Genomic DNA, 21,872 nt, shown 5'->3' on the forward strand with positions numbered 1-21,872 from the left:
AATTGACTTTGAAAAAATATGTTTTATCATAAACCGCCAAGGAGACAAGAAGTATTTTGTGAGCCTATACGGAGATATGAATGTGATCATAGCAAAGCTTGTAATTTATCACTTATTGTCAAGAGGTTTTTTTAAGCTCTCCAGGTAGAACTCTCTACATTGTCTATGCTGTGGACTGTAAAAATGAGAACTTCTTACTGAAGATCCAGTTACTATAGTTATCATCCGCAGATAACGGTAGATGCTTTGTCAGCAGACTAAAGCAGTTGGCAAGATAAGTCTTCTTTGTTGTTGCATCTTATTTTCTCTTACAGTTATAAACAAATATTCATCCAAGTCTTATACCAACCTTGTGTATTACCTCAGATGTATTCTGATGGCCTACTCAGTGACTTCTGCTTTGAATTAAAAATTCCTCAGGCAGCCCATCTTTGCTCATTGCGAAGAATTGTCATTGTTCCCTTTGTCAATGTAAAACTTAAACAATTGCAATACATCCTGAAGTTAAGATCTTAAATTTAATTAGGGTCTACTTATTCCATGCTAAACTACAGAGGCTTTCCAGTCTGCATAAGCTATTTGCATGTTCTCTAGGTGAAACTGGATACATTGCCTTCCAATTTGTGTCGATTGCTCTGCTTGGAAAACACTCCCAGTGCCACTTAATTTTTTGAAACTAAAAGGTATCAGAGATCTTTCTTTAGGAGAAATCCCACGCGTTGGAACTGTCTCCTCTTAGTCCAGAGTGTCTCAAATATAATCACTTGGAAAACATAATGTGAAATTGATCTTATTTCCAAACTCGTGACAACAAAGAACTGTGATGGTTTCACTTAGATGTGGAGTGGCTTTGGTTTAAATTCAGTTTGCACTTAATTTTAGAATAAGTCATAGGTGGGAGCTCTGACAAGCCTGAAGGCCAGTATTTTTAAGGTTCAGGAGGAAATGGTGTCTTTTAGTGATCACTGACAGCTGGAAAAGATCTCTGGGGGACACACGATCCTGAAATTATCCTGTGGGGTTTGCCCTTGTCATCAAGGCAATGTACTTATGTGTGACAATGAGTGAATGCATATTCTGAAGCAGTTTGGTATTGCTGTGGGTTTGTTATCTGTACCTTCTTGATTGCACAGGAATCACACCTAGCTATATGGTAAATGACTAGAAAAACTAAACTTTTCTGATACCATTGCATTGTTTGAGCAGCAGGATCTAAAAGCTACAGACAAGATAAAGCAGAACAAGGATCCACCCTAGTTGCATTACCTCACAACAACATAAAAACGTCAGAAAAAGAGTGAGAGCCATTTTTGTCATTTACAAGGATTATTTTAACTATTCAAAAGCTGAAGGAGGAAGTTACATTTAAATTGGGGAACTATTCCCATGGATGTGTGGAATTAAGAAAGAACACTGCAGTGGAATGGACTTGGGAAATTTCTAGCTAAACATGATCTAAATATTAATATATAGCTATAGAATTTGACAGAAAATAGACAGGATTCTAGGCAGTTTCATAAGCAAGTGCCTGAGGGAAATTCTGGGCATTGGATAGATTGGAAAAAATTTCCTAAGTTGTTCTTTACCAGAAATAGAAGGAAGAGATCTATATGCTTGCTATGCATTTGTTAGATGTGAACATAGCAAGAAGCTTCTTTTTGTGGTCTAATGAGACCTTAAGCAAGGAAATGGTGACATCCAAAAATTACTGTGAACTGCTAGCTGTGAGCGTGGGATGACAAATCTCTGCACCAGAGAGTAGATGAAAGGAACAGGAGACAGAGAGAGGAATGAAAGATTAGGTTTTGTGTTTTTGTTGTCTACACAAAAAAGACCAGCCAAGAAAGATAAGGGATGTAATCCTAGTTTACAGTTTGTCTATATGTGAGGGAATGACTGGGATTCTGTAATACGATCATTCAATGTACTTTTTTATTACTCCTGCTTATATAATAAGTTTTTTGTTTGTCATTTGTGACTTTTTTTAAATTAATGTCTGAAACTTAAAAGATGAGTAGCTTCCTGTCCATTTAACTGTTATGCTGCTTTACTGTACTTTGAAGGAACATACATGTGGATTGTGCATGTTGTTCATTGCCGTTATCTAGAACAAGATTTCCTTATCTGCCATCATAAAATGACCTCACCAATGAATTCCATAAATATGATTTCTCTTTCTGATATACAAAAAAAAATACTTGTCTGTGATTAGATTTGTATTCTTTTTCCTAGTATTTTCAGCTGACACTTATAATAGAGCATTTGAATCTTGAACCTAAGGATTAGAGAGTTCTATGCTGCACACACGAGAAAGTCACCTGGGGCGTGTCAATAGGCAAACCAAGTAAATGATAACGCATACAGCTTTGTAAAGTCATGCATCTTTGGTTATAAATTAGTTGGTGTTCCAGGTCTCATTCTGAGAAGCTGGAGTTCTTGTGCATTGGGTTAGAAGAAATTGAGGTGTTTTTTCTGAGTTTTCGGGTTTTAAGGCTTTTTTTAAATATTGTGTTTATATGGAAGTAATCATTAAACTGTCTGTCCTATCCTATCGCTTTGTTAGAAATATATGCTAACATTTGTTTGACTATTAAAATAATAGATTAAAACAAAAAATCAACCAGATTTAACTCAGTACACCAGGAAATAAGTTCATGATCAAGCTCATGTCTCAACTACTTTCTGTCAGTGTTTCAGGAAAACATGTGACTACTAGTTTAAAAAAGAAGCCCCACCTCCGCCTCCTCCTCCCTACTTACATTCAAGACAGTTTTATTGCCTCTTTTCTGGGCACTGTTCAAATCATATTTTGTTAATATTTTCTTTATGAACAATGCAAGACATGCTCTTCTAGCTTGAATGAACTGACAGCGGCTGGTTTGACAGTTTCTGATTGGTTGGCAAACACCTCAAGACACTGTTTGTATCAGTTCTTTAACATGCTAAATTTCTCTTTCATAGTTCTTAGGATCCCCAAATCTACTTTTCAGCTTGGTCTTGCTATTTGACAGCCAGAGTTTTGTGAATGTGTCAGTGGGCTCATCAGATGATAGCCCGTTAGCTTTCTGGAACAATGAGGGAGGAGTAAGGCTGGAGGAAGGGATAAAAGCTTCAGGCTGATATCCAGAAGTGGTTGGGCTTAGTAACAACAGCCAGTATAGCAGCTGGCCTTAAAAAATAAACAATTTTTCATTGCTGAAGTGATGGGAGAAATAATACTATCTGGTCTACATCAAAATCAAGACTGTTCTAATGATATAAAATTTGATAGGGGAAACTCCTTGTCCCTAACCATCTCTTTTGGATACCTTATATAGAGTCATACTTGCACAACACCTACTTGGAGGCATCTTACAACTGTGGGATTTTCCTGAAGGTTATTTAACTTGCAAAGAGGTGTACCACCATATTATCTTTCTTTTTTTTTTTAATATACATTTTGGTGTTGAAGAATAGGAACTGAGAATATAGTTACACTGCTTCTTCTAGGAGTGGAGTTCGTTTAGATAGAGAGTAGATAGATAGATAGTGGAGTGAGTTAGATAGAGATAATGTATCCCTCACGTACTTTTTTCTGGAATACTTTCTCCACTATGAAATCAACTTCCTAATTCCTAATTTCATTAAGGTCACTAAATACTAATCTTGGATTTATTGGAAATAGTACCTTCACAGTATCTATCTGTGACCAGTTACCTGGCACTTCACCTGTATTTTGGGGTATTTTTTCCCCTATGCTGTTTCAGCTTTATATGATAAAACTCAAAAACCTCACTGAAACTATCAGTAAACATTATCTCAATTTTAATTGAGTCCACACACACACAAAAAAAATCTGATACATTTTAGGAGAGCCTTATCTGAATAATAGTGAGTGTACCTGCAGCATAGTCTATTTGTAGTTTACTCTGTTGAGAGTCATGCTGGAGACATGAGTGGAAAACAGTACATGGGCATGTATAGTAGGATGTCCATTTCCATGCTTTTTAAATCATTACCCTGTGATTTATTTTGGGGGAGAAGTGACACTGCTTTGTAACTTTGCTTGCTGGGCATCCCTATGGTGGTATCAGTGACTCCTGAAGGAATTTGTAGGCTTTTGTTAATTTTTTTGCCAGCAGCACCAAAAAAATTCCTGGCTGCCCTGCCATTTTCAGTTCCTGGAGCATACATTCATGCTTTTTGACAAAGTAAGTTTAAATAAAATAAAATAAATGCAAACTAATCATGTACATCTATTCTTAGACACACACACACACCCCCCAGTGATTTGGTTTTTGATTTTTTTTTTTTTTTGTCTTGCTTATGGTAGTCCCCATGACAGATGTGATCTGTTCTTTTGCCTTAATTTACAGACTGCAGTCTGTGATGCACTAATTAATTTGGTGAATGCCTGTATGTAGCTGTGTGTCTTAAAGGATTTTCCTTTTTCTTGATAATTGATTGCACCATTGTTCTTTTAACAGATGTCTTTTCTACTCTCTCTCTCTCTTCTAGCAAATGCCAGATGTGAATGTAACCTGGGATGGAGAAGTCTGCAGGCAGCTGCAGTCCATTGACATTTCTATTGCTGTGGCAACAGACCGAGGTCTCATTACACCAATCATAAAAGATGTTGCTGCCAAGGGAATAAGGGAAATTGCTGCCTCTGCAAAGGTAGGTCAGTACAGTACAGCAGGCTGAGGAATATAGTAGCTGTATGGATTTTTGTAGCAGAAAATGTAGCATGACCTAGATACACATCAGTAATAATAAAGGCAGTTTCAAAACGGATCTAAAGCAGTTTCAGCATTCCTTAGACTTCAAAATTACTATTAATTTTGCAACTCTGTTAATTTTTAGTTCACAATAACTTAGCCATCATGTTATTTAGTTGAATGCTGGCTAGACTGAAACATAAACTTGTACAGACTGCTGCAATTCAGTATGTTTCTTTATCTAGCTTTCTCATGAGGATTAATGTTAATTTGTTTAGTATTTCCAGTCTTCGGGTTTGAGATCTTGTTTGGGAGGTTTTTTCCCCTTTTGTTACTCTCTGTGCAGACTTATTTCTGTCTGCATTTTTTCAATATGCAGTTCAGTTGAGAATGTCACCCAAAAGGTAACGTTAAATTCCTCAGACTAATGAGCAGCATTTTGCATAGGCTAGGTGCCAGTTAAAGTGACTTTGATCTGTGGCAGTTGTTATAACCACAGAAGTAGTATTTTGTGGCAGGTAAAACACAATGAATGATGAAATGCCCCAACACAAGCCTTTTTTTGGCACTTAATGAGTGCTGAGGCCTACAGGATCTGAGGAATGCAGTGGAAGTAGTTGCTAGGACATAAAGCTGTCCCAAAACTAGACACAAGCTGCACTTCCTAAATTTTTGTCTTTTACTAAAAACTACAGAAATCGTAATAGTCTGTGATGGTGGAGGGGAACAACCAACAAAGCCGTAGCAGAAAAAAGCATGTCATGCCCCAAAACATTCATAATTGGATGGTGTTAAGATTTTTCCAGTCCATATTGCTTACTTCATGTTGAATGTGTTGTGAAAGCAAATCCTTTCACTAATACAATAGCCAACCAAGGAGGAAGAGCTGCTGAGATTGCCACATTATTCTGTGATTAGAGATAGAATGACAAGAAGACAAACACTGAGAAGTGAAGTATAGGCTGTGCTTTCATTACCATTCCCAACAGCTGTGATACTGATGCAGTATTACAAACCTCTCTTACCATAAATTAGTGCCCTGCAGTTCCCATCACGGGAATGTGCGTTATGTTTAATAGGGCTATGGTAAAGTAAGCATTCCCTTTTCATTTCAAATGCAATGTATGTAATGTAGGTCACACTACTCAGTATGAAAGTCAGTGGGTCACGTAGATTGCAGGTGTCCACGCCAACATAATTTTGCTTTTTATCTTCTTCGTTGAATTATTGAAATAAATGGGTACCTGACATGCACATGTGGGAGGCACAAACTGAAGCTTCAGCTGCTTCTCTACCAATCTCCCTGTAGTTTGGCAGGCACTTTCTTTGTGTACATTGCTTATATGTCCCCTTCTGCTGCACGTTAATTTTAACTTCCTTCCAGGTCATGTGCATCCCAGCACCATATTTTCATCATTCAAATAATGCAATTGCACAGATGCATTATGCTCATATTGACCCTATTGTGTGAGTGCTGTTCCATGGGTATTGTCTTCTGGTTTACTAATTATCCAGAGATGAATAAAAACCTAAAAGAAAATTCAGTGTATCTTTTTAACTTCTAAATTCATAATAAGGGTGTCAAAGTTTTGTACAACTTAGTGTAAACTGCATTTACTGGGTGATTCATTAGAATGAGATTCTCTTAAATTTCTTGGTGTTTGTTCCTAAGCTGAAGTCATTGCAGTCATTAAACTATCATGGCCTTTCAGAACCCTTCCCTGAAAGATATTTAGAAATGTTTACAGGGAAGACAGTTGTTTACCATGACCAACAGTTATATTACGACGTGAAAGGGGATTAATCCATGTCACAACTATAACTGCTAACCAACTCCTTATCTGTGTGGAAGTTTATCTGGTAATGACTCTACCTGCCCCCACAAGAAAACATAAAAAAGTCAATTCAGTCATAGTTTTCACTTACTGACTCTGGTCCTTAAAGGCAGGGGTGAGTTTTCATAGAAATTACTTCATGGTAGATCAAATCGAGTGCTTGACAGGACATTCATAGAAAGCATGTAGAAAATCCCTGGAAAGCAGAGCAGGCAATTCCTGGAAAGCAATCTAGAAATAACAAAAAAAAAAAAAAAAAAAAAGGGGTGGGGGGTGGGGGGTGGAACAGGTCAATTCCTAGAAAGAACATTGGAAAAAACCTAGAAAACAGTGGTAGAATTCCTAAAAAGGGAGTGAAAAATTCCTAGAAAACGGAGGAGATTCATGGAAAAAATCTTCTCCAAGAAATTTTCACAAATGTGAGGTATTACTTTTTTCATGTTGTGATAAAGTAGGGGTTTTTTTGTTTTTTATTCTCTTCCACCAAAATTTCCCTAACATAATAAATTGTTGGAAACTATCATTAGTTTTATTCTTTTTACCAGAAGAAGGAAAATATAAACAGACTGTGTTGCTTTTATCAGTCTTCCCAGAAGTTATTTCCCTGCCTGTGCTTTTGGAAACAGCTATTTTTGTCTTAAATTGTCATAATGCTGCAGTTGTCACAATGTGACATTTTCCATGTGCTTTTCCACCTGTGGAATAAATATGATACAAGCCAGAAACACTAAATGTATTCTGTATGAATAGGATAGATCATCTCTCCTGCAGATATTCCCACTTCAGTCTCTGCTGTCAGTTGAAGAGCTCCTGATTTTGAAAAGGTTGCTACTAATGGAGAAGTCATCTGACACATTTCCAGTCACCACCTTTCCCACTGGGTACTCACAGGGTGTGAGGATGGGTTGGTGGCTGAATTAACTGGCTCTTGACCCACCAGTGAGTGCTGTTTCTCTTGAGGTCCACACAGTCCTTTCTTCATTATGTGACAACTACTGTAAAAATTATCCATCCTGATTCTCACTGCTTCCATCCAAGGAGATCTCTGAGTTAGAATCATCTGAGGTGGGGATAAGGTTCTTTTTCTCTGTGATTTTATCTTAGAACATAGCGTGAACTTCTTGGGCTGTATTTTGAATGAAATATTTGTGGACAGTTTCTTCTGTTCTATTTAGAAGTAGGAAAGTCTCACGAACGAAATGGAGGTCACAGGAAGGGTGGTCTTTAAGGTAGTTGAACGGTTAACTGGAAGAAATACATTCTCTCAATCTGCTAGAAGGTTCTGAAGTGGTACAAGGCAGTTTCTTTAAACAAATATGTTAATAATACTGTGAATTTGTCATCAGTATTTTGCTAGATATTTTTATCATGTTAAAACACCAGGGAGAATGGTGGTTCCATTGTGAAAACTAGAGCAAGGTTTGTAAGGTGAGAGAACAGCTCTTACTGAACAGCCAGTATCACTGGAAAAACGAAGTTTTGTGTCCTGGTGTCTTTGCCAAATCATTGCAGCTACAACAACAATGTTGCTGAGGTGCTTCCCTAAATCAAAAAGCAGGTTACTTTTTAATGACTGTGTGGTACTTATCATGTCTTACTGAAGTAAAAAGAATCAGTCTATTACAACACTTCAATTTATTTCCACTCTCCTCTTCTTTTTCTTCTTTCACTTTCCTTAGGCTCTAGCAAAGAAAGCAAGAGATGGAAAACTGTTACCAGAAGAGTACCAGGGAGGATCTTTTAGGTAAAACTCTCTAACAGCATTTAATACATTCAGTGTGGGTTCAGAACTGGTTTATCCTCAGCTAATCCACTGTGTGTTAATGCATTGCCTTTTAAAATCTTGCTCCATGTAGGGTGAAACTCCACGTGATGGTTCTGAGGGCCAAGCTTAGGCTGAGTGTCCTGTATTGAGGGAAACAATTATCTTGGTACAGGTTTATTTCATCTGATCCTGGTGTGAAATTCATGGTTTTTATACCGAGACTGATCTGACTTTTATTTTTGCACCTAATTTTTTCCAACTGCAAAAGAATGGGGTTTTTGCCTTTTTTTTTTTTTTTTTTAAAAATGCATTCTGTAGTTAGGAAAACCCATTGATAATAGTTTTAAAATAAGTATTTTAAAAGGAGTTGTTTGACAGAGGTATCGCAGCAGACGGTGATGTCCAGTTTGTCAATTCACCCTTCAGAGGAATGTCTGTAGAGGGGCAAAAAAATGTTACAGCAAAGTTGTGGTGTTAACTCTTATAGTTTACTTTTAACTGAAACATGAAAAACTGAGTAGATCAATTTTAAATAGTAGCATATATTTAGTCAATATTTTCCTATGAAATGTACTCTTCAAAATGAGCTAGTGAGCTCAGTGATGAGAAAGAAATGACGTGTAAAGCACTAGCATAAATGTAGTGACACAGTTCCACAGTTAATTTCTCAGTTGACTTTTTATACTTCCAAGTTTCTAAAACTTTTAATGTATTGTATTTTATGACACAGTATCACAAAGCAGCATTTTTGGTTATGTAAACTTTAGCCTAGCTCACTTTTGTAAATCTTTTAAAGCTAATTCTGAATACTTTGGTTAAATCATATCTTCTAGAATAGATAATTTGTGATGAGAATAATACTACAGGCTTCTGCAGAAATATTGCTATTTTTACCATAAAAGCCAGCAGAGGAACTCTCTCAGACTCATTTTGGAGTGTTGGAAAGCAGCATTCTTTATTGCAGCGCTGGGTGCACACATGTGAATAGCATGAGCGCGCCCCAGATCCGTAAGCAGCAGCTAATATACAGTGAGATCATGCATACTCATAACTTTTCTGAGAAATGAGATACATATGCATTAGAGTTCCCAGAACCAATTACAATATCTGCATCCTAATTACGCATGCGCTTTCTTGCTGGGTGGTGGTCCCTGGTGGTCTTTGTTAGTCTTCCTCACCGTGTCTGCGGGTTGACCCCCGTGCTCACGCATGCTCACAAAGGTCTGTTCGGGAGGTGTTGTGCAGCTGGGTTGTGTCTGGAGCTGGTTTGTTTTAGTTTGTCCTGTCCTTGTTCCTGTTATTTTCAAGAATAGGCCTCAACTGTCTTATTTATTACTGCTTACATTCAAACCCTTTTCTTCTTCACAAAAGCACCGTCAGCTGTGTCTGCACATTCCAGAAGCTACATTGACACTGACCTAATTTATTCTCAGTAAAAAATATTTAGCAAGACGAAAAGCAAGACAGAGGGGAAAAAAAAAATGTTAGCAAGATGTTTTGGCTTACACTGTAATGTATATTAATGTGCCTGGGTTGCAACTGTCTGGTGTATGTGGCTCTCATGCTAGAGGAGTGATCAAAAAAGCCTCTAGGCCTTTCAGCAGAAAAAAAACATATGGAAATGCAGCAGACCTGGACGTCTTCATCAACACAAATGGCCCCTGAGTGAGAATAACTGTGGCAGTAGTGAGAAGAGCTGGGTGGGGTGTGACCAGGTGGATGATCTGCTCAGCCTGGTGGCAGAGCTACAAGAGGAAGTAGAAAAGTAAGGAGCATCAGGGAGTCTGAGAAAAACATGGACTGGTGGAACCATGCTCTGCCCTCCTTCGGACAGGAACAGGAACAGGCACCAGAAGAAAATCAAGATCAAGGGGATCCTGTATCCTCTCCCCATCAGGCTGAAGGCAGTAGCTTAAAGGAAAGGAGTGAATGGAGGCAAGTCCACACTCAGGGCAGCAGGTGAACCGCCCTCCTTGCCCACCTCACCTTTCCAGGTGCTTCTATACAACAGGTATGAGGCTCTGGATGTGGAAGGCCAGTCAATGGATGATTTGGTGACAGTCCATCTACAACATAGGTGTTGCCAAGATCAGAAAGGCGTACCCTCCCTGTATCACAATGACCTCCACAAGGAAGAAAAGATGGGTTAGAGTTGTAGGTGACCCCCTTCTGAGGGGAACAGAGGGTCTAATATGCCAGACAGACCCTCCTCTCAGGGAAGTCTGCTGCCTCCCTGGGGCCCAGGTTAAGGACATCACCGGGAAACTTCCTAGGCTGGAACGGCCTTTGGACTAGTACCCATTATTGCTCTTCCATGTGGGTGGTGGTGAAGCCACAACACATAATCCAAGGACGATCAAAAGAGACTTCAGGGCCTTGGGGCGGTTGGTAAGGGAATCTGGAGCAATCTTCCAGTTGTGGGCAGTGACACTGGAAGAAACGGACGCACCCAGTCTATTAATACATGGCTCCGTGTCTGGTGTCACTGCCACAGTTCAGGGTTTTTCAATAATGGGATGGCCTACACGGCACCAGGCTTGCTGGCATCAGATGGGATTCCCCTTTCTGAAAGGGAGAAGGTGGTATTTACTCACGAGCTATTGGGGCTCACTGGCAGAGCTTTAAACTAGACTTGAAGGGGGAAGGGGATAATACCAGGCTTGTCTGTGACCAGCTGTGGGATGGCACGCCAAGGTTAGAGGGACGGGGTGCTAGCAAGGGCCCTCAGCCTGTTGCTCCAAGACCTGATGGCTCAGGAGCACTCCTGAAGTCTTATGGAGACGAGTCAGGGGCTCCTGAGGTAATAGGAGCCGACAGGAAAACAGCAGTGAAATACCTCAAAGGAATTAAGGGATGTTCCTCTGAGGAGGTGACACGGCTGACAGCCCAGCTGAAGTGTCTCTACACCAATGCACGCAGCGTGGGCAACAAACGGGAGCAGTTGGAAGCCACCGCGCTGCTAGAAAGTTATGACCTAGTGGCCATTACTGAAAGTTGATGGAATGAATCCCATGACGGGAGTGCAGCTGTCGATGGCTACAGCCTGTTCAGAAGGGACAGGTGATCTACATCAAGAAATGGATGGATTGTGAAGAGCTCTCTCTGAAGAATGTCCATGGGCAGGTTGAAAGCTTATGGGTAAGAATGAGAGACTGAGGCAACAAAGGGAACCTTGTGGTTGGTGCCTATCACAGGCCGCCCGATCAAGGGGAGCCAACTGACGAAGCCTTTGTGCTCCAGCTGCAGGAGGCATCACGCTCACAGGCTCTTGTCCTGCTGGGGCACTTCAACCACCCCAGCATCTGCTGGAAAAGTAGCACAGCGAGCTGTAGGCAATCCAGGAGACTCCTGGAGTGCATCGAGGATGACATCTTAGGCCAGGTAACAGACAGCCCTCCCAGAGGGGATGTGATACTGGACCTGATGGTCACCATCGCAAGTGAGCTGATTGGTGGCATCAAGAGTGGAGGTAGCCTGGGCTGCAGTGATCATGCACTGGTGGAGTTTGCAGTCCTGAGGGGTATGGGTCAGGTGGTGAGTAAAGTCAGGACACTGGATTTTAGGGAAGCAAACTGCCAGCTGTTTGATATCAGGAAAGGAAGGCAAGAGACCCACATGGCTGAGTTGAGACCTGCTGGTGAAACAAAAGGGCAAGAAGGAAATGCCCAGGCAGTGGAAGCAGGGACAGGCATCCTGGGAAGAGTACAGGAACACTGCCCGGTTGTGCAGGGATGGGGTCAGGAAGGACAAGGCGTGGCTGGAGCTGAACTTGGCAAGGGACATGGAGAATAAGAAGAAGGGCTTCTGCAGGTATGTCAGCCAGAAAAGGAAAGTCAAAGAAAGCGTAACCCCACCCTGATGAGCAAGACTGGCAAACTGGTAACAACGGATGATGAGAAGGCTGAGGTACTCAACAACATTTCTGCCTCAGTCTTCACAGGCAGCCTCTCTTCCCACACCTCTGGAGTGGATGGACTGCAAGATGGGGTGTGGGGGAGAAAAATCCCTCCCACTGCAAGAGAAGATCAGGTTTGTGACCTCCTGAGGAACCTGAACATACATAAGCCTATGGGACCCGACAAGGTGCATCCCAGAGTCCTGGGGAAATTGGCTGATGTAGTTGCCAAACCACTCTCCACGATATTTGAAGAGTCATGGCAGTCAGGTGAACGCCCTGCTGACTGGAAAAATGGAAACGCTGCACCCATTTTTCAAAAGGGTAGAAAGGAGGACCCTGGGAACTAGCGACCTGTCAGCCTCACCTCTGTGCCTGAGAAGATCATGGGTCAGATCCTCCTAGAAGCTGTGCTGAGGCACACGGAGCACAGGGAGGTGATTCGAGACAGCCAGCACGGCTTCACCAAGGGCAAGTCCCTGCTGTGGCAGGGGGGTTGGAACTAGATGATCTTTAAGGTCCCTTCCAACCCAAACCATTCTGTGATTCTGTGTTCAAGGGAGGAAGACATGATGAGGCTTTCCTATGCCTGAGTGATATCTAAATGCCCAAATTGTATCACTCACTTAGCAGCCATTGTAACTTAAAAGTTGTAAAGTTCAATCTAAAAGAGATTTGACTCAGAACAGGGACAAGCAAAGTTTATTTGAAGATACCAATTTCCTGTCCTACTTTCTGCCTTTAGTTTGTGCAATGCAGGGATATGTTACTGTAAAGCCTTGAGATTCTGAATGTGCTCAACTGAAATCCAGTTCAGATCTATTTCAAAGTTAATGGGGTTAGCCTTGGGAGATAATTAGATCATAGTGGTCACTGAATATAGACTATTTCTTCTAGGTGATACATAATTTCTGACATCACTGGTAACTCTTCTCTTTCATTTAGCATCTCCAATCTGGGCATGTTTGGCATCAATGATTTCACTGCAGTCATAAACCCTCCACAAGCCTGCATCCTAGCTGTTGGACGAGCAAGACCAGAGCTCAAGATTGTGGAAGATGAAGAAGGAAATGAGAAACTTAAGCAGCATCAACTCATGACAGTGACTCTTTCAAGTGATGGTCGGGTGGTAGATGATGAACTGGCTTCAAAGTTTCTGGAGACCTTGAAAGCCAACTTAGAGAATCCAATACGACTTGCCTTGTGTTAAACTCGGTGAAGATGGCTTCTTGGTTTGACAGCATATAGAACTGTTATGTACTTGGGGTTGTTCTTCTGTATAGAGGAGTAAATAGTTACTCTGAGATGGACAGTTAAAATATTTATTAAATTAACATGAAAAACTATTAATTTTCATGCTTTTAGTCTTTTGCAATGATCAGGTTTTATACTGTAAAGCTAAAAGACTTTAACATATTACATTTCTTTAAACAAATGGCACATAACATTTTCATAGAAAAGTCACTCTCTTCTGTAAAGGAAAATTCAAGAGAACTCTATGAAATTTAGGAGGGAATCATAGAAGAGTTTGGGTTGGAACAGACCTTTAAAGGTCATCTAGTCCAACCGCCCTGCAATGAGAAGGGACACCTTCCAGTAGATCAGGTTGCTCAGAGCCCTGTCCAACCTGACGTTGAACGTTTCCAGGGATGGGCCATCTGCCACCTCTCCGGGCAACCTGTGCCAGTGTTTCACCACCCTCATTGTTAAAAAAATTTCTTCCTTATATCTAGTCTGAATCTACCCTCTTTCAGCTTAAAGCCATTACCTCTTGTGTTATTGCAACAGGCCCTGCTAAAAAGTCTGTCCCCAACTTTCCCGTAGCCCCTTTAAGTATTGAAAGGCTGCAACAAAGTCTCCCCAGAGCCTTCCTTTCTCCAGACTGAACAGCCCCAACTCTCTCAGCCTGTCCTGGTAGGAGAGGTACTCCAGCCCTTTGATCGTTTTTGTGGCCTCCTTTGGACCTGCTCAACCAGGTCCATGACTTTTTACTGTGCTGAGGACTCCAGAGCTGGATGCAGTACTACAGGTGGGGTCTTTCCTGTGCTGAGATGGGATGCTTTACTTAAGGGATCAATATCTAGCTTTGAAAGTGAGGAAAGCAAGAATCATAATTGAGCAAAGTGCTGTTATGAGTCCTGGTCAGTACCTAGATAACTGAATAGCTAAATTATATGCTGCAGTAGGAAGTCTTTCAGTTTTCAGAAGGCTTCTCTGGCATGTTGTGCCATCCAAATTAGATTGAAATAAGGTTTATAAGATTTTGACAGATATTTCAATGGCTTCCTACAGAAGAGCAAACCAAAAAAGTTTTGGTTTAACTTCATTTACATCAGAGATTTTACACTTCTTTATCTTCCCCTTTACTATAACCTCCACTGAAGAAAACAAGATGACCGTGGAGATGAACGGGGAAAAGAAAGAACAGGAAATTCTGAGAGACTCAATTAGATCAGAGATAAAAAAGTAATTTCTCAAAATATTAAGTAATCTGTTGAAATCCACAGCTTCTTTCATATAATTAGAACTCATCAAAGCACATTTAAACTGTAGGTGCATCTATTTTTTCCAGTATTTTAAGATGACTGCATAATTTAATGCCTTGCAGAGGGGTAGAGAGGAGAATAAACTTGTCTGAATAAATTTATTCTCCGTGAAGGATGGAATCTCAGTGTTGTTGATTTTTAGTTTTTGATGGAACCACCATCTAGTGAAAATGTTCTGTGTAAAAAAATTAATAATAGGTTTTCTTTGACTTTATTTGGGGACAAGTACGCTTTTTTAATTTAGAAGTTGCCCCAACTCATATACCTTCTTCAGTACCACAAAATATAAAAAAATTTTTTTGAGGTGCTCTGTGATATATTGTGGTTAACGTAAAACACAAGATAATTGTGCCAGCAGTATTGTGATGAAAAAGTAGCTCTGATCTCTTAATCTCATAGAGGTTCCAGTATGAAAGGTCAAATTTTGCACACTGAATATTTGCTGATTAATGCTCTTCTTTGCATGGATAGAATGAAGATGTAAGTAGAAAGTGTTTCATCGTCAGTGTATATTGAATTATAACTCAGAGACTTAAGTGCATTGGCCTGAAGCTTAAATTAACACTAGATTGGTTTTTTTCTTATATGTAAATGTAGAACCAAGTATTGTATGTGTTTGTAATGAAATAACCACATTTACAGACCTGGTGAAAATATAAATTGTGAGTAGAAGTCAGAGATATTCTGGTTTATGCAAGTACTTTTTTAAAATATTTGGAGGACTTGTTTGAGCTGTTGCCATAATTAAGAAGCTAATTGCAAGACAGAACCTTTAGCTAACACTAAGTTGAGAGTTTTTGCTAAATAAGTTTTCTTCTTTGGCTTGTTCTGTTACCATAAACTGTTAATCTAACAGTAGGGAGAGATTTTGATTACCAGTCTCGTTTACCGTGCAATAATGGACATATCCATTCTCTATTTCCAGGAGTGTCTCACTGATACATTATATTCAAGATTGGATGATGAAGATTAATTTGCAATTTTAAATGTTTAACCATGAATTCTTCCAGAGTTGTTTCTCAATCCCATATTACTTGGAAGGTAAAAACCCCACTAATTTATACATTGTCCTTAATATTGTACAAGAAGCTCTCACTGTTCACACAGCAAGGTCTGCTCTGTCCCAGAGAATTTTAAAATCTGATACATGTTGTTCTTCTTGTACTTGGTGGTCTAGTGTTCTGTGCTCCCCAGGATTTGTACATTCTGCTCTTTAGCTGGCCACGGGGAAGGGCTGCCTGACAGATGTGTACAGCTGTAGTTTTGCGTGGGTGTGTGTTCAGGTGGTACGAGTCACACTGGTTTCCTTTTGCCTTTGGAGGCACTGGCAGGTGCTGCTGTATGTCAGTATAGAATGTTTATCGTGTCTCAGTCAGGTGGGTACTAATACATCCATTATACTTCCCCTGTTCAACACAAGCATGTGAAGACAATGCAACTCCTCCTCCAGGTTAAATAAACCTTTACAACTTTTGAACTAGGCAAATCTCAGTAAGGCTAATACAGGTTTTAATTCCAGTTTCTTTATACCCGCCTGCTTGCCAGCATTATCATTTGGCACAAAGATGGATGTATGTGATTTGTCACCATCAGCCCGTGAAGGAGATCTCAGGAATTGCGAGATGTGATAGCAGTCAGATCTCCTTAACTCAGAGTGACTGGACCCTTGGCAACATCTACCACTTTGGTAGAAGTGAGACAACAAATAGTTGCCCATACAGATTAAAAATTTAATATCTTCCTGAAGATTTTAGGGATTTGGGGATGGGGACAATGGATAAAATGGCCCAGAAAGTGAACCATATGAAATGGTTATGCTTACATTTGAAGGAAATTTGCCTTGAAATAAAAATTTCACAGACGAAAAATATAATTTTTCATGTGTTATTCTTTCAAATGTCTTCTGTCAACATCTTTTTTACATACCTAAGCAAGAAATACCATGCAGGCATCTACCTTCTTGCAGAATTAAAAAAACAAAAATAAAAATTTAAGGATATGCTTGGGGAAAACTACTTTCTTGGTATCATTTTCCTTTGCAAGAGGCATAGCTAGAAAAAAATAAAAGGTAGCTATTTGAGACTTTGTTGACAAGGATTGAACCATGTGTCATAATTTAATCCCTAATAATGCTGTCAGAATATTTGACTTTTTTGGATTGTTCTTCCTGCAATGTATTCCTTATGAAATAAAAGTTCCATAATTAATATTCCTACATGGAATCCCTGAAAGAACCTCACTCCTGCCAAGTGAATGCTCAGTGCTGTTTTCACCTGATCCTTTTGTCCACATGCTCATTTCCATCCATACAAAATACAGTAGACACTCTTTATTTCAACTAATGATTAGTCCCTTTGGATACAAAAGAATTTTAAAGTTGAGTAGAAAGCCACAAATCGGATGAATGATCCAAGAAACAAAGTCTGAACACCTGCTTTGAGGTGCTGTGTTTTACAGAAAGTTTCATATTGATTGCATTAGAGTACCTGCAATTACAGAGCGCATTAGGGGAAACCAAGAAGTGTTGGAACGAAGGGTCATGCTTGATGTCTTTCATATGCAATAATTTGTGCCATAAGGTGACAGAAAATAAAGAAAAAGGTGCCATTAGGATTGGCTGTGTAATAGTCTTAAGGTGGTGACTGGTAGGTTTGAAACTGATTTTATTTTTTAATATTTTTTACTTTCTTGGCGTTCTTGTATGACTTTTCATTTTTCCACTGAATTTTTCTCCTGGATTACATCAGATCATAACAAATACTTTTTCCTCCCTCAAACCCACTGAAAATATTGTGCATTATTATATTTTCTTTGAAAGCAGTGTAAATAAAGCACATAGTAAATAATGGTTGCACAGTGACCTTTGCCAGCTGGTCAGAAGGGTCAGTCTCCTCCTGTCAGGAGTGCTCCTTGCAAGCCCCTTTCGGTGCCACTCCATTAATCCTGGCAGTTTCAGATGTGGGTTAATAGGAGTAAGGTTAATCTATTTGTATGGTAACCAAAACCAGGCAGGACCAGGAGCAGCCACCAGGAAGCTTGATTTCTATATTTTGTGCTATAGACTCCTATAGAGAAGAATTTTTATCTCACAGGTGGACAATCCAGTATCTTTTACAACCACTCTGCTTCAAGGATATGAAAAGCTTGTAGTATAGAATTAAAAACTGCATAGGAAAAGGCACAGCTCAGCTCTGGCAAACCTGACAGCATACACATTTAAAAGCTTTGGTGACTGAAGAGCTGAAAAGTATCCCAATGTCTTTTGGCAGAAGAAGCCGTGTTACGAGGAGTCCTCTTGCCAAGCCAGCAGTTATCCATAAGCAGGCAGGTTACATGACACCAGGGTCAGGGCAACCCCTGGTATCGACACAGGCTGGGTGAGGAGTGGATGGAGAGCAGCCCCGAGGAGAAGGACTTGGGGGTAGTAGTGGGTGGAAAAGTGACTGTGAGCCAGCAATGTGCGCTCACAGCCCAGAAAGCCACCCGTGTGCTGGGCTGCACCCAGAGCAGTGTGGGCAGCAGGGTGAGGGGGGGATTCTCCCCCTCTGCTCCGCTCTGTGAGACCCCCCCTGCAGTGCTGGGTCCAGCTCTGGGGGCACCAACATCAGAAGGACACGGACCTGCTCGAGCGGGGCCAGAGGAGGCCACGAAGATGCTCGGGGGGCTGGAGCACCCCCCTGTGAGGACAGGCTGAGAGAGTTGGGGGGGTTCAGCTGGAGAAGAGAAGGCTCTGGGGAGACCTTAGAGCGGCCTCCCAGTGCTTCAAGGGGCTACAGGAAACATGGGGAGGTACTCTTGATCAACGGAGTGTGGGGATAGGACGAGGAGTCACAGTTTTAAACTGACAGAGGGTAGATTTAGATAAGATATAGGGAAGAAATTCTCCCCTGTGAGGGTGGTGAGGCCCTGGCACAGGTTGCCCAGAGAAGCTGTGGCTGCCCCCTCCCTGGAAGGGTTCAAGGCCAGGTTGGACGGGGCTTTGGGCAACCTGGGCTAGCGGAAGGGGTCCCTGCCTGGGGCAGGGGGGTCGGAACTAGATGATTTTTAAGGTCCCTTCCAACCCAAACCATTCTATGGTTCTATGATTCTGTGATTATTCTAGTGATGAGTGTAACTTCTGCTGCCTTTTGTGTAGGTAATATTTCAACTTTTATCTGTACCACCTTCATGTTGTGGAAAGGCTCTTTTTCAGCCCTCGGTTTGTGGCTGATTTGCCTTAACTGCTAAATTCATGCTATATTGTTCTTGAAATTAGCAATTTTTTTTCCTCCCCGAAGGCTTTGATATAAAATATCCCTCTGCTTCTTATAAAGTACTGCAGCACAACTAATAAAATTTAACTAGCCATCCAACCATTCTTACTGTTTTTCTGAGTTTTCCAGATCAGAAGAGGTTCTCATCTAGTACTATAATGCATCGAGGATTAGAAATAAATAGCTATTATTTCCTTTACCCTAAATGTTGCTAATAAGCGATCATAATTTTCATTTAAGAAGTGTCCTGGCACCTACAGTTTCCTGTTCCCCAATACCTGTTTGCAGACTGCCGTTTGCATTTCCTTCTTTTTTGTTTGAAGAGGTACTGGATTACATGTGAGTAGTCACAGTGCTTTGTAAGAAAGATGGAAAAATATGGTTGTTCAGTGAATGTTCTTGTTTGTATGCTTATGATGATGGTGGTTTTTCCAACTATTTTCCAACTATTAGCTAAATGATAGTCCAATAAAATGAGATTAATGTTTTGATAACCTTTCCTAAGTAATTTAAATGTTCTGATTCTTCCCTTTTAGAGTTTGTAGACAAGGTTTAGTTTTAGAAACTTCTAATTTATGAATGTTTCCTGGTTTAGTTCAGCCAAATGAAAAAGTTGAGTGGAGATTTCTCTGTTGCTTTTAAGAAACAAGGTCAAGCCCTTTGAGAATGTGTCATTTAAATTAAAGTCCTAGCAATCATTTAAAAAATATTCCAGGTAGATACTGATCTTGCAGAAGAAGAAATGTATCTAAGATGAGCAGGACGTTGATCTCATGATGCAAGGAAGATGAGCATTGCTGCTGTAGCTTTAAAGGATGTTAGCACACTGAAGAAGTATCTCCAGTATGTGTCCTACCAGTTTCTTTTCTATCATAATGTAGCATGAAAAATGAAACGTTGTTCTATAGGAAAGTGCAAGAAGTGTGTTCTTTTCTTTCACTGTATTTTGTAAATTACCAGAAATATATGCATATCTATCCAAAAATTGTTTCCAGGGAAGTGTATTAATCTCTACACATAGAGCTTTCGCTGAATCATTCTTCAGAAACGAGAATCAAGGTACTGATGTACTCCTCACCGCTGGATTTGTTTGATATAAGCCCTGATGGTGCCACTGTTTTCAATCATTTCAGTCAATGAAAGACTTGTTTTACAGGGGACATGGAAATGCAGAAAGGCCAGCAGATGGCAGACTGAGCAGTCGGGTTTTCTGACTTTCTGGCTCTCTTGAAGTGTAAATATAGTCACTGAACTATTTTAGTATGTAGATATTCTTGAATTTAAACTATAGCTTGATGGTTTGGTATTTGGTTTTGAAGTGTTTCAGAAAATGCCTGACATGAATAAAGAAGGAATAGTAAACACTAACTTGCCTTCATCTGTTGAAATTAGGATCAGATGGAAACCTTGGTCATTGTATGGCACTTCCTGCAGAACTGGATTGTATAATCATAGAAAATCTGAAGTTGGAACGGACCTATAAGAATCATTGAGTCCAACTCCCTGCTCCTCTCAGAATTACCTAAAACTAAACTATATGACTAAGAGCTTTGTCCAGATGCTCCTTGACAGGCTTGGTGCTTCCCTGGGGAGCCTGTTCCAGTGTCTGACCACCCTCTCAGTGAAGAACCTTTTCTTAATGTCCAACCTGAACTTCCCCTGATGCAGCTTCATTCAGTTTCCTCGTGTCCTATCACTGGTCATGAGAGAGGAGATTAACACCTCCCCCTCCACTGCACACCTTGAGGAGGTTGTAGACTGCGATGGGGTCACCCCTCAGCCTTTTTTTCTCTAAGCGGAACAAACAAAGCGACCTCAGCCTCATAAGTCTTACCCTCAAGACCTTTCACCATCTTGGTCGCCCTCCTCTGGACACACTCAGTGTGTCCTTCTTATACCAGGGGGCACCCAAAACTGCACACAGTACTAGAGGTGGGGCTGCACCAGTGCTGTGTAGACTGGGACAACCAGTTCCCTTGACTGGCTAACTGTGCTGTGCTTGGTGCACCCCAGGATGTGGTTGGCCCTTTTGGCTGCCAGGGCATGCTACTGACTCATGTTCAATAATGTTTTATTCCATTTGTCCCTAAAATGTTGAGGGCATAAGGAGCAGCTAAGTCAGAATGGCAATTACATCTGTAATAAACAGAGAAAAAACTGATCAGTTGGAATTACCTTTCAATATGTTCTTAGTTAAGTTTTAAACAGAGCTTCCTGTAATTTCTTTCTTTGTAATCATGCTTGAGTAAAGCAGGAGCATGTTCATGGTAGCCTGCTGGAGATTTGTAGAAACATGCTAACCAGTAAATGTTCCAAGAAACACAGAAACTTAGGATTAGGGTGAAGACCCATGTGTTGACTACACCGGGGTGCAAAACATTTACTGGAAGCTCGACTGGCTACTTTGCGTGGTTACTTCACAAAATCTGCCTAACCTGTGCCCGTGAAAAGCCGCCGCTGTTTGCTAGAATTCAGTTTGCACTCCTTCCCTTTGACGTCAGTTTTGCTTTGACTTGTAGGTATCACACTAGATAATTATTCAGATACAATAACCATATTGTTCTTCCCTCTCTCCACAATAATTGTCCTACCTGGCACGTTAAGCATTTGTGTCATTATGAGAAATAACTAGCTGGAAAATGACAGACTTTTCTGTTTGTTCATTACCTCTTCTAAGGAAAATGACTCATGCTGTGTTAATGAATACCACTGTTTATCTCCTTAAAGATTAGAGTTCAAGAGAAGATTCTGGTTTATACCTTAAAAGTTCCTCTCATGTGGCCTAGACCTTGATAGGAAGAAATACTGTTGTATTTCTTCATACTGTTGTATGAAGTATATACCAAATTGTTAGTGCAGCAGATTTTCTCTCTCCTACGGT

General features: G+C 40.5%; 1 protein-coding gene across 2 annotated transcripts in view; it reads left to right on the forward strand.

Moving 5' to 3' along the window:
* PDHX (pyruvate dehydrogenase complex component X) overlaps positions 1-20,359 on the forward strand; it is a 67,518-nt gene extending 47,159 nt beyond the window's left edge. Inside the window, exons 9-11 of one of the 2 annotated variants that reach the window (XM_074809819.1) lie at positions 4,498-4,656; positions 8,212-8,276; positions 13,138-20,359. In XM_074809819.1, the coding sequence (XP_074665920.1) occupies positions 4,498-4,656; positions 8,212-8,276; positions 13,138-13,402 (489 nt within the window). In that variant the 3' untranslated portion in view covers positions 13,403-20,359. Of the gene's footprint in view, positions 1-4,497; positions 4,661-8,211; positions 8,277-13,137 lie in introns of both variants that reach the window. The other variant, XM_074809820.1, reaches the window with a different exon arrangement.
* Positions 20,360-21,872: the final 1,513 nt, after the last annotated feature.

This window comes from Strix aluco, chromosome 31 (genome assembly GCF_031877795.1).
Source record: "Strix aluco isolate bStrAlu1 chromosome 31, bStrAlu1.hap1, whole genome shotgun sequence".
Classification (NCBI taxonomy): Eukaryota; Metazoa; Chordata; class Aves; order Strigiformes; family Strigidae; genus Strix; species Strix aluco.